This window comes from Myotis myotis, unplaced genomic scaffold (genome assembly GCF_014108235.1).
Source record: "Myotis myotis isolate mMyoMyo1 unplaced genomic scaffold, mMyoMyo1.p scaffold_m19_p_1, whole genome shotgun sequence".
NCBI lineage: Eukaryota > Metazoa > Chordata > Mammalia > Chiroptera > Vespertilionidae > Myotis > Myotis myotis.
The window spans coordinates 112,329,063-112,345,884 of NW_023416313.1; the positions used below are offsets into that span (position 1 = coordinate 112,329,063).

Here is a 16,822-nt window from a genome sequence, read left to right on the forward strand (position 1 = left end):
TTAGAAAACTGTGGTACATCTACACGATGGAATACTATGCTGCTCTAAAAAGGAAGGAACTCTTACCATTTGCAACAGCATGGATGGAACTGGAGAGCATTATGCTAAGTGAAGTAAGCCAGTCAATGAAGGAAAAATACCACATGATCTCACTCATTCATGGATAATAGAGACCATTATAAACTTTTGAACAATAATAGATACAGAGGCAGAGCTGCCTCAAACAGATTGTCAAACTGCAGCGGGAAGGCCGGGGAGGGTTGGGGGGCAGGAGGTAGGGGGGTAAGAGATCAACCAAAGGACTTGTATGCATGCATATAAGCATAACCAATGGACATAAGACACTGGGGGATAGGGGACGCTAGGGGACTGTCTAGGGCAGGGGGGGAAAAAATGGACACATATGTAATACCCTTTGTAATACTTTAAGCAATAAAATAAAAAAATAAAAATTAAAAAATTAAAAAAAAGAAGAAGCCAAGTGTTAAGGGAAATGTTTCATGTCACTTGCTTTTATTATTATATTTTAAAATATATTTTTATTGATTTCAGAGAGGAAGGAAGATGGAGAGATAGATAGAAACATCAATGATGAGAATCATTGATTGGCTGCCTCCTATACACCCCACATTGGGGATCAAGCCCGCAACCCCGGCATGTTCCCTTGACTGGAATCGAACCCAGGACCCTTCAGTCCGCAGGCCAACACTCTATCCACTGAGCCAAATCAGCTAGGGCTCATATCACTTGCTTTTAAATGGCAGGATTTAGAACTGAGCTCCCATCTTCAGCTTTTAAATCCAGACATTTCCTTTAATAAATAAAGGAGATATAAATATCCATATAGGTATTTATAAGGATATAGGTACCTATATGGATATACATATCCAGATATTTTATTTTAATATATAATGATATAGAGCATAAAACCACAGGAATGTCTATCTTTACTCATAAAGAGAAGATTATTTAAAAACTCCCTTTAATTTAGTGGACCATTACTTTAGAGAGTGTGCTGCAGTTACCAGATTTGGAATCAGCGAATCTCAGGATTAAAGCCTAGCTGTATGACCCCAGGCATTGAGTATTTTCATCTTTGTTTCCTTAATAAGGATGTTAAATGGGGGAATAAAACTTTAAAGATTTTGATGAAGATAAAGTTTAAAGTATGTAAAATATGTAATATAGTGCCTGGCATGTTGTAGGCACTAAATAAGGTATATTATACCACTAGTGAAAGTAACTTTTAGCAAAAAAGATTACCTTCTTGGTCTGAACACAGCCACAAATCAATCTGATTTCTAAAGAAGCTTTTATAAACAGACAAGCTAACATGACCCTGCATACAGCAGCATGAAGCCCTGCGGGCCTGGGGTACTTACAGTCAGCTGCTGCTGCAAGGACCGCACTTGCTGCTGCAGAGTGTCGATCAGCTGGCTCTGTCTCTTGCTGGGACTCCCACTCGTATAGGTGAGCTGTGAAAGGCCATTCAGTGCCTGTTTTAGTCTTTCTACATCATTAAGCAGCTCAGTTATCTTATAAAAAAAGAAAGAAGTTGTGGGAAAAACATGTATTACTCATTTACAATGAACATTTTTACACAGTATATACAATATTATTTACAATTATATTTCTCTCAGGAATTCCTTACAAAAGCATTACAAAATTAAGAATGAATATGGGTATATCCTAAGATTTGAGTGTAACCCCAGTCTTATTTTTAGATAACACACAAGTACCTATAAAGTTAGATAGACTATATTCCAGGTCATCTGAAATATAGAAAGGTAGAGGAGATTCTTTCCAACAAAGTTGAAAAGTTAAAAAAAAAAATAGTGGCTCATGTATATCTAACATTAACTTACGTGTCCTGTTCCTTTCAAGAACATATGATTTTAGACTCCTTTGTCTTAAAGAGGGGAAAATAGGGAGGCTGTTTAGAACAGTGGGAAGAGCACAGGCTTTAAGCCTTTAAATTAGATCTGATGTTTATGAGCTGTGTGAGCTTGGCTCATTTCCTTTCTTTTTCTAAACCTTAATTTCATTAACAGTGAAAGAGGGAAAATTTTTCATAGTTAAAAAAATCAAATGCTATCATAAAGATATGCCTGTTACACAGTACATGCTCAATTAATGGCAACAATTATAACTAGATATTAATAACTTGCTATTATAATGATATATAATTATATATACAACTACCTTCCATTAACCATTTAAAGTCTGGATCATCTGAGCAGAGGTATCAGTACCTACATCTCTACACTGAGGAGGGCTGGGGCTGTGTCTACTTTCACTCATTGCTGTGTCCCAAGCACTGAGCATAGCACCTGGCATGCAGAAGGCATTTAACAATTATTTGCTGAGCTGATAAAACTGCACTCAGTGTCCCTGATTTCTCATCTTCATAGTAAACACTTCATGCAACTCTCAGTTCTGCAAATATTGTTGAGCACCTATCATGCAAATTATAACATGAGAATGAATGATAAGAAAAGGTAAATTTCAGTTTTTCTCCTAAAAACTGGTTGGCAAGATCAACCACATAATTCTGACATTGTAACATATATGTTTTAAGAGGATGGCAAAGCCAAAACAAAACATGTATTTTTGAAGAGGAAGAGTTTACTGTGGACTAGATTGGACAGGGAAGGATTTGGGAAAGAGGACAAGCCCTGACATGAGAATTAAGAAATTAACAGAATTTGACTCAGTACAAAGGAGGGCAGCACATTCTGGGCAAGGTAACCAGTCTGTTGAAAGATATGGGGACAGAATGTACAGCCAACTGGAGAGTTTGGCGTGTTGATATGGGTGAGTGCCAAGATTAAGTTTGGGGTGTTCCCTACCATCCTTGGTTTCTTGCAGGCCAGAAACATAGCTTTTTCCCTCCCCTCTTCAGCATTCTTCAAGTACCCCAAACCCACTGGATTCATTATGAGATACATGAACCTTGAATCTCCCCATATTTCCTCAATTCTTGGCTGTACCAGCTGAGGAAACAAAATGCTTTTCATTTTTGTGTAACTATACTATTTTTTTTTTCCAATTCTGAAATTTTTCGCTCATCAGTAGTCAAACAGAAAGGTAGCATTTAATGGCCACTATGCTTTTGTAAACCTGTCCGTAGGATGCTAAAATACTGCTCTGTTCTGCTCTGGGGTTTCCAATGCAAAGCCACGAAGATGACTCAGGGCCTACCTTATTATCTTTTGCTTCAATTTGCTTAGCAGATTCCTGTATTCTTGTCTGCAACTCTGTGATTGTTGATAAGGACTTATCGCATCGCTCCTGCTGATCCTTGATTTCTTGCTCAATGCTAAAATGTAGTAATTCTTTATCACCTTTTGCAGACAGTCCCTTCTTTTTGGCATGCAAAACCTCCTCACATACTTCTTCATACTTTTTATTCAGATTGGCCAACTTTTCATTTAAGTTGGAAATCTGTGTCTCCAAATCACTTTTTGTTGCTTTATATTTAGACATATCAACTACCTCTCTTGTCTCTAATTTTTTTAATGCTTGTTTACTATTCTGAACCTCTGACTGAAGTTTGGAGATTTCTTCAGTTTTGTTTCGGTTTTCTTCTTCTTTGGCTCGCAAGGTAGCTTTTATAATTCCAACTTCTTTCTCAAATGCTTCCTTCATTTGCAAATGCTTTGCCAGGGACACAGAAGAGTTCTTTTGGTTTTCCAGCAGCTGATGCAGCTTGGTCACTGTCTGCTGCTCCTCCTCATAACACCTTTGCTTATTCTTCAATTCTTCCCTTAGAGTATCAATTGTGCCATTAAGAGATTTTTCCAGGGCCTCTGCCTGTTCCGATGGGACATACTGCTTTTGCAAAAGTGTCTGTGCTGTAAGGATGTCAGAAGTCTGTTTGGCATTTTCTTCTACTAGCTTCTCCTTCTCATTCTTTACCTCCGTGTATTTCTGTAACAGGTCTTTTAACTGTCTGTTCAGCTCTTCTGTTTTTCTGTTTAATGCTCTTTCCATTTCATGAGAATTCTCTATGAGAACATTCTTGTCCCTTAAATCCTTCTGAAGAGTGAAAATCTCCTCCTTTAACTTGTCATTCTCTTGTTTGCACTTCTTGGTCTCTTCGTCCCTGACATTATACTTTTGTGTCTGCTCTGATAACTGTTCTTTTAGTTCTTTCTCTATTGTCTTAAATTTTTTCTCACACTCTTCAAAGCTGGCAATTGGAGCATATTTTACTTTAATGCATTCTTGTATCGTGTCAAGTTCCTTTTTCTGGGCTTCAATTTCAGCATGCAGTGTCACAATCTCTTCTTGGCCTTTCTTGTAGTTGGCCAGTATTTCTGCACTATTCTCCTGTACATTTCTCATGCTCTTACTGACAGCACTCACCTTTTCCTCATGCTCTCTTAGGCTGATGTACTCAGCTTTCATTTGGTTTTGAGTATTTTCCAGGTTTCTTCTTAATATTTCATTCTCATCTTTTATTTTCACAAGTTCTTTATTTACATGTTCAAATTTTTTCTTCACATCTAACAATTCTCTGTTAGTTTTATCTAATGTACTACTTAGTGCAGTTTTAATCTCTTCGTGGGTTTTAACTGGTACATACTGATTACTCATAGTCTTTTTCAAGTTGGTGTTTTCAGACATGAGTGAATATACTTTCTCTTGGTCTTCACCACATTTCTTATTAAGTTCAGAGAGCTGTTTTTTAAGTTCAACTATATTGGACTTCAGCATCATCATCTCTTTTTCATGTTTCTCAGGAGGTATGAACACAGTTTCCAGGCGGTTAACATTTTTATTTAAATTGTCATTTTCCATCAGCAATTTCTCCATTTCCAACTTCTTTTCTGTGTATTTTTCTGTTACATCTAAAAGCTTTTTATTCAAATCACCAATAATTACATCATGTGACTTTTTCATTTCTTCACTTACTTTTAAAGGAATGTAATGATTTTTCATTTCAATTGTTAAGTTATGTACTTGCTGGTTGAGGAGTTTATTATCCAGATTAGCCTTTTCGATTTCCTTTTGTAAGGTCTGATTTTTAGATATTAACTCAGTGACCTTCTTCCCAAGTTCTCCTGACTTTTGTTCTAATCTGCTCTTGAGCTGCTCATGTTCCTCTGGTTTGACATGCTGAGAAATCTTAGCCTTAAAATTCTCAAGCTCTCGCTTTAACTGTTTAATTTCACTAAGAGATTTTTCATATTCTCTTTCCATATCAACTAATTTTTTTGCCTTCTCATTTACTTCATTCGATAATAAGCTCTTCATGTTTTCAAATTTTTCTTTTGGAATGGAAAGGGCCAACTTTGCTAACAATTCTTTTAACTGGCCTTCCATCTCTGTGACCCTTCTCCCTTTCTTCTCTCGCTCCATTTCACACATACTGAATTCCTTCTGCAGTCGCTTATTTTCTTCTACCAGCTTGCCTTCATCCCGCTTAAACTCTTCTACTAACATCTCATTTTGTTTGATTTGGTTTCTTAATTTTCCCACTTCTGCTGAAGCGCCTTCATACTTTGCTTTCATGTCTTTCAACTGATCCTTCAGTTCCTCCATTAGCCTGTGATTCCCTGAAGCTGCTTCACTTGTAAGATGCTCTTTAAGGGCAAGAAAATGAGTCTGCATTTGTTTAACTTTCCCTTCTGACTCATACATTCTCTTCTGCACATCTTTTAATGCATCTTCTAATTGCTTTATCTGTTCATCTGAGTCCTCCTTGACCCTTTCACATTCTAATGCTAATGCTTTGCACTCAGCCACCTTGTGAGCCAGTTCATTTTGGAGCTTGAGTCGGTCCTGTTTTGCTGATTCACAGAAAGTTCTCATTGTTTCTAACTCTTTCTTTAAAATTTCGTTTTCAGAATATGAAGTTTGATTTGGTAAGGACAGCTCCAGTGGTCGTAACATAGATCTGCTTTGCATATGAGCTGGCACACCTGTGGAAGTACACTGAAAAAAGGAAAACAAAAAGATATCAATCACAAAAGCCTAAAGAAGATACTTATAAAGTACCCACATCATCAGCAGTCAAAGGGTTTCAGACTAGTATTTTGGAAAAATATAGGACTGATTTGTGAAGTAAGAAAACAGTTCTGGGTATGATTCCCAAATACACACTTACACAGTGACATTTTGAAAGTCTATTCACATAAGTGTACTTCTAGCAGAAGAAAGAAAACAGTTGTGGCCTCTGGAGACTATTTTCTCTTTTCCCATTCACAATACCTACCCCACACATGAATATCAACTCAGACAAAACACATTTATTACTGCTATGTTTTATGGCACATTGTGTGCATAGAACTTCAAATTCTGAAGCCATCAGAACCCCTGAAGAAAAGTGATATTAGTTTCTAATAAAATATCTGACTTCTGAGTACCCTCATTGTTAACTGCAATGTAAGGTTCTTAAATTATAAAAATACCACCAAAATAAACCTAGCTAGTGTGAGAGTGGTCAAGAGAATGATGTTAATCAACCCCCCAAAAAGCCCACAAGTTTTCTTCTCTGAAATAGAGAGATAAATTAGAACTTTGCATATAATCTTACTATAAAATTTGATTAACATCTTGTTCCTTCTATTAAGTGTTGACAAAAAAGAAACATAATTAAACTCAGTGAAACAGTTCATAAATAACAGAATATATAATCATGAAAGATTAAACTTATTTGTATTTTTTCCCATACTGCCAATTACAATAAGGACTCTTTACAAGTACTAATCTATACTAATAATAGAGGAATACGCAAATTGTCCGGGGCACCATCACAGTAATGACCAAACAGCAGGCTGCTTGGGAGGACAAGGCCAGGAGGGGGGTTAAGTGAGGGATGACCAAACAGCAGGCTGCGTGGGGTGACCAGGCCAGCAGGGGAGGACAGTTGGTGGCAATCGGGCTGGCAGGGGAGGGCAGTTGGATGCGATAAGACAATCAGGGGAGCAGTTAGGTATCAATCAGGCAGGCAGGAGAGGGGTCAGGGGACGATCAGGCTGGCAGGCAGAAGTGGTTAGGGGCAATCAGGCAGGCAAGCAGTTAGGAGCCAGCAGTCCCAGATTGTGAGAGGGAGTCCGACGGCCGGTTTAGGCCCGATCCTAAACCAGCCATTGGACATCCCTCAAGGGGTCCCGGATTGGAGAGGGTACAGGCCAGGCTGAGGGACACCCCTCAACCCCCCATGCATGAATTTCATGCACCGGGCCTCTAGTTCATTGATAAAAAGCGATGTGCTATGAGTACATTCCACTATTTTAGTATTGTTAGTTCAATCTACACTGCCTTCTCCTGGATCAAGAAGAAAATTAACAATATGAAATAATTTCCCAACCTCAGTTTGCTTCTCATTATCATTCAACTTACTAATTATTTAGACTGAGACTACTATAATTTACCAACAAGTTATTTACACAGCTTCATAATTCCCATACTTATTTTATTATGGTTAAATATTACCTAATCTACTTCAGTACTATTCAGTTGACTAATATCCATTCTCTCAACTTAAAATCTTAGAAAGTTTCCAGCTTAAGATGATCTTAGACATCATGTACACTAATTCACTCTGCCCACAGATGAAGGCATGTAAAAAGGTCTTTGAAGCTCAAATATTTATCAGTTCTACAGTCCATAGGACGTACTAGGAATGTAAACCTTGTTTCTACTGCAAACTAAAAGTGAGGAACAGATAAACAAGTAAGAAAATCAGACAATACTCTCTCGTGGAAGCTTTGTTTTGAGGAGAATTTCTAAAACATAGCATATTTGAAAGCAAGGAAAATTATATTGCAAAGTCAAAACAAATGACTTTTTAATTATTCATACCTGTCTTCCCTTTTTTATGGAAAAATATGAAGAGTTAACCATCTGCTGTAATACAGGCTTACTGTAAAGACCATGAAGTTGTAACTCAAATCTCTCATTTAAGCCACTGTTATCAAAAACACGCTAGGGGGCACCAGAAACAGCAATATCTACTTTTATTAAAATTAAGAATGCAAGACCAACTTACTTTTTTTACGATGAAAACCATAGCCAATGCATATATTCTTGGTAAATATACAACTTGTTCTCTTTTATAAAAGGCTGAAATATTTTAAAAATTTTTTAATTAAAAAAATAGTATTACCTGTGAGTCTGTCATGTACATTTGACCTTGTTTAAGAAGCATATCTTCTTTTCCTAAATAAATACAAATAAATGATATGAACTTCATTATCCATACCAAAGTAGGCTAAGTATTAATTTGGTGGTATCTCTCCTCTATTTTTCAAACAGAAGAGAAGTATGAGTTACAGTATAAAATTATCCTTGTTCTAAAATATTCATATTTTACCTTGTACACAGGGAAGTATCCATATTCTTCTGAATAGATAGTAAGTTCCCTTTTAGAACCATATAACACTGTGCCCCACCAGTGTGGCTCAGTGGTTGAGTGTCATCCTATGAACCAGGAGGTTCCAGTTCGATTTCCGGTTAGGGCACATGCCGGGGTTACAGGCTTGATGCCCAGTGTGGGGGCATGCAGGAGGTAGCCAATCAATGATTCTTTCTCCTCACTGATGTTTCTATATCTCTCTCCCTCTCCCTTCCTTTCTGAAATCAATGATATATATATATAAAAAACTGTTGACTAAAAAAGCTACATCTATATATATATAAAAGCCTAAGCGATGGTTATGACCGGTCAATCAAATGACCAGTCAACCAGTCGCTATGACACGCACTGACCACCAGAGGGCAGCAGCTCAATGCAGGAGCTTCCCCCTGGTCGTCAATGTGCTCCCACAGCCAACCTCCCACAGTCCCTCCCCCTGGCTGGCTGGCCCCCATCAATTGGCCCCAATTGGGACTGGGCAAGATAGCCCCGATCGGCCTGATCGCCAGCCAGGCCGAGGGGCCCCACCTGTGCACGAATTCATGCACCAGGCCTCTAGTAACCATTATAAAATATGTATCTTATAATTAATCAAAATAAAAATGTTCTTGCAATTTACAGGATAAATATTAATATTCAATGGGAAGCAAAAAATAGATATTCTAGAGAAACTTTAAAATTGAAAAAAATACATAAAAGTGAAGATTAAGTATAGTCTTAAAATAAGTAACTGTTACGGGACTTCTAACTAATTTTAAAATTACCTGCATTGGGACTATATCCAAAGATTTCTCCAAATCAGAAAACTATGTTTACTTCCATAAAAAACAAATCCCAAATATCACAAGATAAATGTCAATTAACCAACAAGGCAAATTTGGTAATTCATATTATATACAGTTTTTAAAACAGGGGCTAAGGAAAGTCAGTGCCTCAGAGATGATCAGATTTTATGTTAGAGGCTATAATAGTTCCAGGTGTTGAGGTATAACACACAAATAGTTGGATAACGTTTAGCGGCAGGAGTAGAATATACAGTTAGACAAAAATAAATAGGCATAGCATTCTTCTTTGATCAAACTTGGTGAATTGTAATGAGAATCTACATTTTTATACTTACGGTTACTGAAATGACTTCCTGATCCTACATGATCACTCTGAAATCAAAAGTATAAATTAAAACATTTTAGGTGAATACGTCTTCATTTTGTTATATTTTATATCTACTTTAGCTCTAAACCATGTAGTCACTAAAACCACATTTTCAACATTCCTTGTTTCTCCTAAGAATTATTCTACTAGAACCACAAAGACACAGCACTACCAACAATTAGAGAGATAGGTTGGTAATGAACTATTTCACTAAGCATTTTAATAAAAGCAAAGTGTTTCAAGGAAAAACTGTATAGCTCAAAAGAAAAAAAAAGTGAGCTCCAAATGAATTAAAACAACTTTCAATGCATATTCTTTGCTGCTTCTTTTTCTCCAAAGAAGGAAATGCCACATTTGTACAATATTACTTTACACTGTTGGGAGCAGAAAGGGAATCCTACCTCATTAACTGTGAAATATTAATGTTAACTTCTTTCAGAATTTATAGAATACCCATTACTCTTGAAAGCAAAAGGAGACAGATAGCGGGAAATGAAATTGAGGCAAAGACCTACACTCAGTAATAAACCCATCAATGCAACAGGAAAAGGAAAATAAAGAAACTTAAGATGCTCTGAATCAAAATGTATTAGGATTGCTCCTTTTTTCAAGTAAGCCAAATACAAAGAATCTAGCATATAAATTTTAAAAATTATACCTTCAAGAGTGAAGATATGCAGATGTAGTTCATGTTGGTATATTTGTGTATATTATACTAATAGCTGTAGGTCAAACTCTGATATAGGTGATCTCAATAAAAATGGTCCATTTTTTAAATCCTCACCTGAGGATATGCTTTTTGATTTTTTTTTAGAGAGAGAGAGAAACAAGTATTACAAGAAATGTTAATGGGACTTCTTTAAAAATAAGGATAAAAAGAAAAGTAAATATAATACAATGTCAACAACTTCATACCTATCAATGATCACTTTAAATGTAAGTGGTTAAATCATCCAATCAAATAACATGAGGCAGCCAGTCCTAAGAGGGTAATTCATAGCAATACAGGTCTACCTCAAGAATCAAGAATAATGTCAAATAAACAATCTAACCTTCCATCTAAAGAAACTAGAAAAAGAACGAAGAAAGCCCAAAGTGAGAAGGAAGGAAATAATAAAGATCAGAGTGTAAATAAACAAAGTGCAGTCTCAAAAAAACAACACAAAAGATCAATGCAACCAAGTGCTGGTTCTTTGAAAAGATAAACAAAATTGATAAACCATTCATCAGACTCACCAACAAAAGAGAACCCAAATAAAATCAGAAATGAGAAGGTACAACTGACACCACAGAAATATAAAGGATTATAAGAAAACAGTATGAACAATTAATTATATGCCAACAAACTAGACAATCTGGAAGAAATCTTTAAATTCCAAATAATATACAATCTTCCAAGACTGAATCAAGAAGAAACAGAAAATTTGAACAGACTGATTACAACCAATAAAATCAAGTCAATAATCAAAAAAATCCCAACAAACAAAAGTCCCCAAATGACTTCACATTTGAATTTACCAAACACTGAAAGAAGAATTAACACCTACCCTTCTCAAACTATTCCAAAAAATTCAAGCTATGGAAAGACTCCCAAGCTCATTTAATGAAGCCATTATTATCCTAATTCTAAACCAAAGACATTACAAAAAAATTATAAGACAATATACATGATGAACAAAGATGCAAAGATCCTCAACAATATATTAGCATATCATATCCAGCAATATATAAAAAAAATCATACACCATTACCAAATGGGATTTGTTTCTAGGATGCAAGGTTGGTTCAATAGTTGCAAATCAAGTAACATGACACTCTACATAACCAAAATGAAGGATAAAAATCACATGATCATATCAATAAATGCAGAAAAAGAATTTGATAAAATCTAGCATTCTTTTATGATAAAAGTTCTCAGCAAAGTGGGAAGAGAGGAAATATACCTCAATATAATAAAGACCATGTATGACAAACCCACAGTTAACATCATATTGAATGGGGAAAAGCTAAAAGTATTTTCCTTAAGATAAGGAACAAGACAGAGATGTCCACTTTCATTACTTTTATTCAGCATAGTATTAGAAGTCCTAGTCACAGCACTCAGACAAGAAAAAGCAATAAATTGGAAAGACACCCAAATTAGAAAGGAAGAAATAAAACTTTCATTATTTGCACCTGACATGATACTAGCTATATATATATATATATATATATATATAGAGAGAGAGAGAGAGAGAGAGAGAGAGAGAGAGAGAGAGAGAGAAATATGCTAATTAACCAGGAAGCCATAACCAGTCGACTGGACAAGAGGAGGTTGCACCCGAAGCGTTGGCGGCGGGGCGGCAGGGGCCTCGCACGCCTGCGCTGGGGGAGGGCCTGATCAGCAGCGGCTGTGACTGCTTCAAGGGCCAGAGAGGGAGGCAGGGCCAGAATGACAGCGGTTGAGGCTGCTGAGGGCCCAACAGGTGACTCAAGGGTGGGCGGCGCTGCGCAATTTTGAATAGCACGCTGGGCTCTTAGTATATAGATAACCCTAAAAATTCCTTCAAGAAACTACCAGAACTGATAAATGATTCAGTAACATAGCAAGACAAAAATAAATATTTAGAAATTGGTTGCATTTTTATTTACCAATAATGAACTATCAGAAAGAGAAATTAAGAAAATCCCACTTACAAGTGCATCAAAAAATAAAATACCTAGAAATAAAGTTAACCAAGGAGGTAAAAGGCCAGCACTCAAAAGGTTATAAGAAATTGAAGAAAATAAAAATAAATGGAAGCATATACTGTGCTAATAGAAAGGAAGAATTAACATCATTAAAATGTCCATACCATCTAAAGCTATCTATAGATTCAATGCAATCCCCATCAAAATGCTAATGGCATTTTTCACAGAACTGCAACAAATAATCCAAAAATTTACATGGAACCACAAAAGATCCCGAATTGCTACAGTAATCTCGAGAAAGAAGAAGTTGAAGGTGACGAGCTACCTGACATCAAATTATACAAGACTATAATAGTAAAATAAGCAAGGAAACAGAATAGAGAGCCCAGAAATAAACCCATGCCTACATAGTCAACTAATATATGGAAAGGAGGCAAGAACATACAATGAGGTAAAGACAGTCTATTCAATAAATGGAGTTGGGAAAATGGGACAGATACATGCAAAAAAATAAAACTGGACCACTTTCTTGCACCAGATACAAGAATAAACTCAAAATGGATTAGAGACTTAAATGTAAGACTCAAAACCATAAAACTCCTAGAAAAAAAGATGGGCAGTAAAATCTCTGACATATCTCTTAGCAATACTTATATATCTCCCCAGGCAAGGGAAACAAAAGAAAAATAAGGAAATGGGACTACATCAAACTAAAATGGTTTTTCACAGCAAAGGAAACCATCAAAGAATTGAAAAGACAAGCAGCTGAATGGAAGAAGATATTAGCCAATGTTACATCTGATAAGGGATTAATACCCCAAATTGATAAAGAACTTATGTAACTTAACACCAAAAACACAAAAACACAAACAAAACAACAACAACCCCACAATCTGTTTAAAAAATAGGCAGAGGACCTGAATAGATAATTCTCCAGAGGACATACAGGCATATGAAAAGATGTTCAATGTCACTAATCAGCAGATAAATAAAAATTAAAACCACAATGAGATATCACACCTGTCAGAATGACTATCATCAATAAATCAACAAACAACAAATGGTGAGAACATGGAAAAAAGGGAACCCTCATGCACTCTTGGTGAGAATGCAGATTGTTGCAGCTACTATGAAAAAAGCATGCAGAATCCTCAAAAAATTAAAAATAGAACTACCTTATGACCCAGCAATTCCGCTTCTGGGTATATGTCCAAAGAAACCTAAAACACTAATTTGAAAAGATATATGCACTCCTTTGTTCACTGCAGCATTATTTACAATAGCGAAGATACGGAAGCAACCCAAGTGCCCATCAGTACCAGCAGAGGAGGGGATAAAGACGATGTAGTACATATGTACAATGAAATATGGCTTGGCTATAAAAAAGGATGAAATCTTACAACTAAAGAGTATTATGCTAAGTGAAATAAGTCAGACAGAGAAAGACAAATACCAAATGTTTTCTCTTGTATGTGGAATATAAAGAACAAGATAAACAAAACAGAAACAGAGTCATAGATGCAGAAAACTAATGGTTCCAGAGGGGAAAAGGGTTGGGAGAGACAGTGAAAAAGGTGATTATAAATTGGTAATTACAAAATAGTCACGGGGATGTAAAGTACAGCATAAGTCAATAATATTGTAATAACTATGTATGGTACTAGGTGGGTATTTGAATTATCAGGGGGATGACTTTATAAATTATATAATTGTCTAACCACTTTGCTGTATGTCTGAAACTAATATAAATATAAATTTTTAAAAAATCAAAAAAGAAAAAAAATTACCTTTGCTATGTTCTTTGGAGCTATATTCCCCAATAAAGATGAAGATTCACACTAAATAGGTCACCCTTTTCAGTGAACCCCAGTGATGAATGACATTTATAAAATGTATATTATGACCTTGCAAAATGAATCTATGCAGTTAAAAGTCAGGAGAGTGGTCACCCTTGGTGAATAGAGTAGTAAAAGGAAGCAAGTGTGAGGAGGATTTTGGGTATTGATAATGCTTTTTCTTGATCCTAAGAATTTGTAAAAATTCTTCAACTTATACATTTGAACATGTGTGCTTTCTAATATTTCAGTAAAGTCTTTTTTTAAAAAAACATGGCCTTGCAAAAACTAAAAGTTAATTGATCCAACCAAAGACAAGTATGTGATCTGAGCCTTATTAACACCCTATTCTTCACCAATGTGTTCTACGTAATCCACGTATGTATGGAATGTTTTCTGAGATAATCCTGATAATACCACTATTCACTGATATGATACTTTGTTATTATTGCCATTATAATCATTGCAAGTTTATAGGCAAATATATAAAGTCTTTAAATGGTTAGCATGGAAATGAGGAGCAACTAGAACTGAACTAAATGTCTGTTATATGCTAGTCAATTTCAAAGATCTCATTTAACCTTTACAACAACTCTGGAAAAAGGCATAATTACTACAATTTTGTCAAAATGTAACAACCTCAGAAATTTTTAATAAAAAACTGTCTAAGGTCAATTTATTTAAACTATAAAGAAAAGAATGATAATACAAATTCAAGTCTGACTCCAAGTCCTTTAATACTACCCATTGAGTTATATGAAACAATTTAAGCTTTCTATACCTCAAAATATTTATATCTATTTTTCAGAGCCTCAATAGCTCTTAAGCTTTCTTCATGTTGCTTTTCTTTAGCCACCAAAAGGGACTTCAGCTTTTCTTTCTGAAATGGAAAGAATACAGAACAAAATCACACTGTGCTTGATATTGGGTTAAAAATATGTTTTAGGAAACATGAATTAGAATTACTTTGGGGAATGCAGTTAATGAATTCTCTAGCCTGGTAGATTTATAACTATTAGTAGAGTTGAAATTTCTATACATCCTATCTAATAATAAACATGATAATTAACCGTAACTTCGCTACCCTTCCCATTGGCTAATCAGCACGATATGCAAATTAACCGCCAACAAAGATGACGGCTAATTTGCATACGTAGGCTCCAAGTGGCCGAGAGAAGCCTGGTGATGACGCAGGCGTTCTGCCCCAACCCGCTGGTGTAGGGCCTCTGGGCCTGCTTGGTCAGCGCTGCCAGGGGATGGAGGAGCAGAGACACAGCCCGCAGGGGGGTGGGCACCAGCAACCCCAAGCCCCATGGCCCCGGAGGCACTGGGGCCAGAGGAGCAGAGACACAAGCCTGCAGCGGGGCCCAGCACCCAGCAGCCCTAAGCCCCACAGCTGCAGCGGGGCTGGAGCTGCTGGGGTCAGAGGAGCAGAGACAGAGCCCGCAGGGGGGTGGGCACCCAGCAGCCCCTAACCCCAAGACCACAGAGGCGCTGGGGCCACTGGGGCTGCAGCAGAGACACAAACCAGCAGGAAACCTGTGGAAAGGGAGATAAACTATCATAACTTTATCTCCCTTTCCACAAGATGAGAAAACTGACCCTGATTTATTTAGTGATATGGCCCATACTTTTCTACAAACACAGGGTGTATTATGACCACTCCCAGGAAGTGATCAGAATACTGGTCAGAATACTGTTTCCAAGGAATAACACTACTGTGGCAAATGATCTAAGAGAGGAAACAAGCTTTTGTTGGGTTTATTCTGGAGGTCAGAGAACAGACCACTCCAATGTTGTTATATTGACGATCTTGACCTGCAGATGCTTGAAAAACAGCAAATGCAAGGAGAGGTTTTCACTGAAGTCTCCTTCTCTGCCTAAAATTGGACCCCCCAAAAGGCTCCCTTGATGGGAAAAGTGCCATCAGCCAGTGAAGACTGACTCCTGTCACAGGACAGGAGACTAGAAGTTGACATCACATCCAAGCTTTGTTACAAACTATCTCCCCCACCCCATTCATCTTTCCTAAAAATCATGTACTCTCCTCTAAGAGGCCTACATATCCTGTCCCCTTTCCCTAGAAAGAAGGTATTTAAATCTGGATTCTAAGCCACTTTGGAAAGTTATTCATTTTTCCCTGGGATCTCCCACATATACACGAGGTACACATGTTAAAGAACTTTAGTTTTTCTCTTGGCAATCTGTCTTTCATTACAAGGGCCTCCGCTAAGAACTCAGAAGGGTAGAGGAAAACTATTTTTCCTCCTCCATAATTCTATCTTGGGAAATCAAGTCCTGGGCTGAACAGTGAGTTTGGCTCAAGTGCCAAGCAGTCCCGGCTGAGGGGAGGGAAGCTTCTAGGGGGAAGTCAATGATACTGGCATCAAAGTAGGACAGAGGGCACATGCATGGTTGCTGGTGGGAGTTTAAAGTGGTTCAACATTTTTGGAGGATGATTTGGCAAAATCGATAGAAATGTTCAAGGTACATCCAAGAGTCTTCTAGGAATCTCATCTGCTGAGATAAAGCATGAGTGCATACGCCCTGGTCAGAACCCAGGATGCTACTGCAGGCTCTCCTTCCATAATGGGAAAACCTGCTAACAACCTGCATTTTTAGGCAAGGTGGCATCTATACTAATAAAAAGGTAATATGCTAATTAGACTGAACATCTTCCAGTCAACCTTCTGGACGTCCTTCTGGACAAAGCCATGGTGGCAGGGCTGAGGCAGAGGCAGTTAGAGGTGATCAGGCAGGCAGGGGAGAGTTAAGGGTATCAGACCATCAGGGGAGAGCA

The 16,822-nt window shown here is 37.1% G+C and overlaps 1 protein-coding gene across 3 annotated transcripts in view; it reads right to left on the reverse strand.

Annotated features, from left to right (window-relative positions):
- The window catches only part of UACA (uveal autoantigen with coiled-coil domains and ankyrin repeats), a 119,976-nt gene that overhangs the window by 13,652 nt on the left and 89,502 nt on the right, over positions 1 to 16,822 (reverse strand). For all 3 annotated transcript variants that reach the window (XM_036347567.1, XM_036347575.1, XM_036347583.1), the window contains 5 exons: positions 14,804 to 14,902; positions 9,486 to 9,522; positions 8,117 to 8,169; positions 3,202 to 5,940; positions 1,383 to 1,535 (listed from right to left, as the gene is read on the reverse strand). In XM_036347567.1, coding sequence (XP_036203460.1) covers positions 1,383 to 1,535; positions 3,202 to 5,940; positions 8,117 to 8,169; positions 9,486 to 9,522; positions 14,804 to 14,902 — 3,081 coding nt within the window. The remainder of the gene's footprint in view (positions 1 to 1,382; positions 1,536 to 3,201; positions 5,941 to 8,116; positions 8,170 to 9,485; positions 9,523 to 14,803; positions 14,903 to 16,822) is intronic.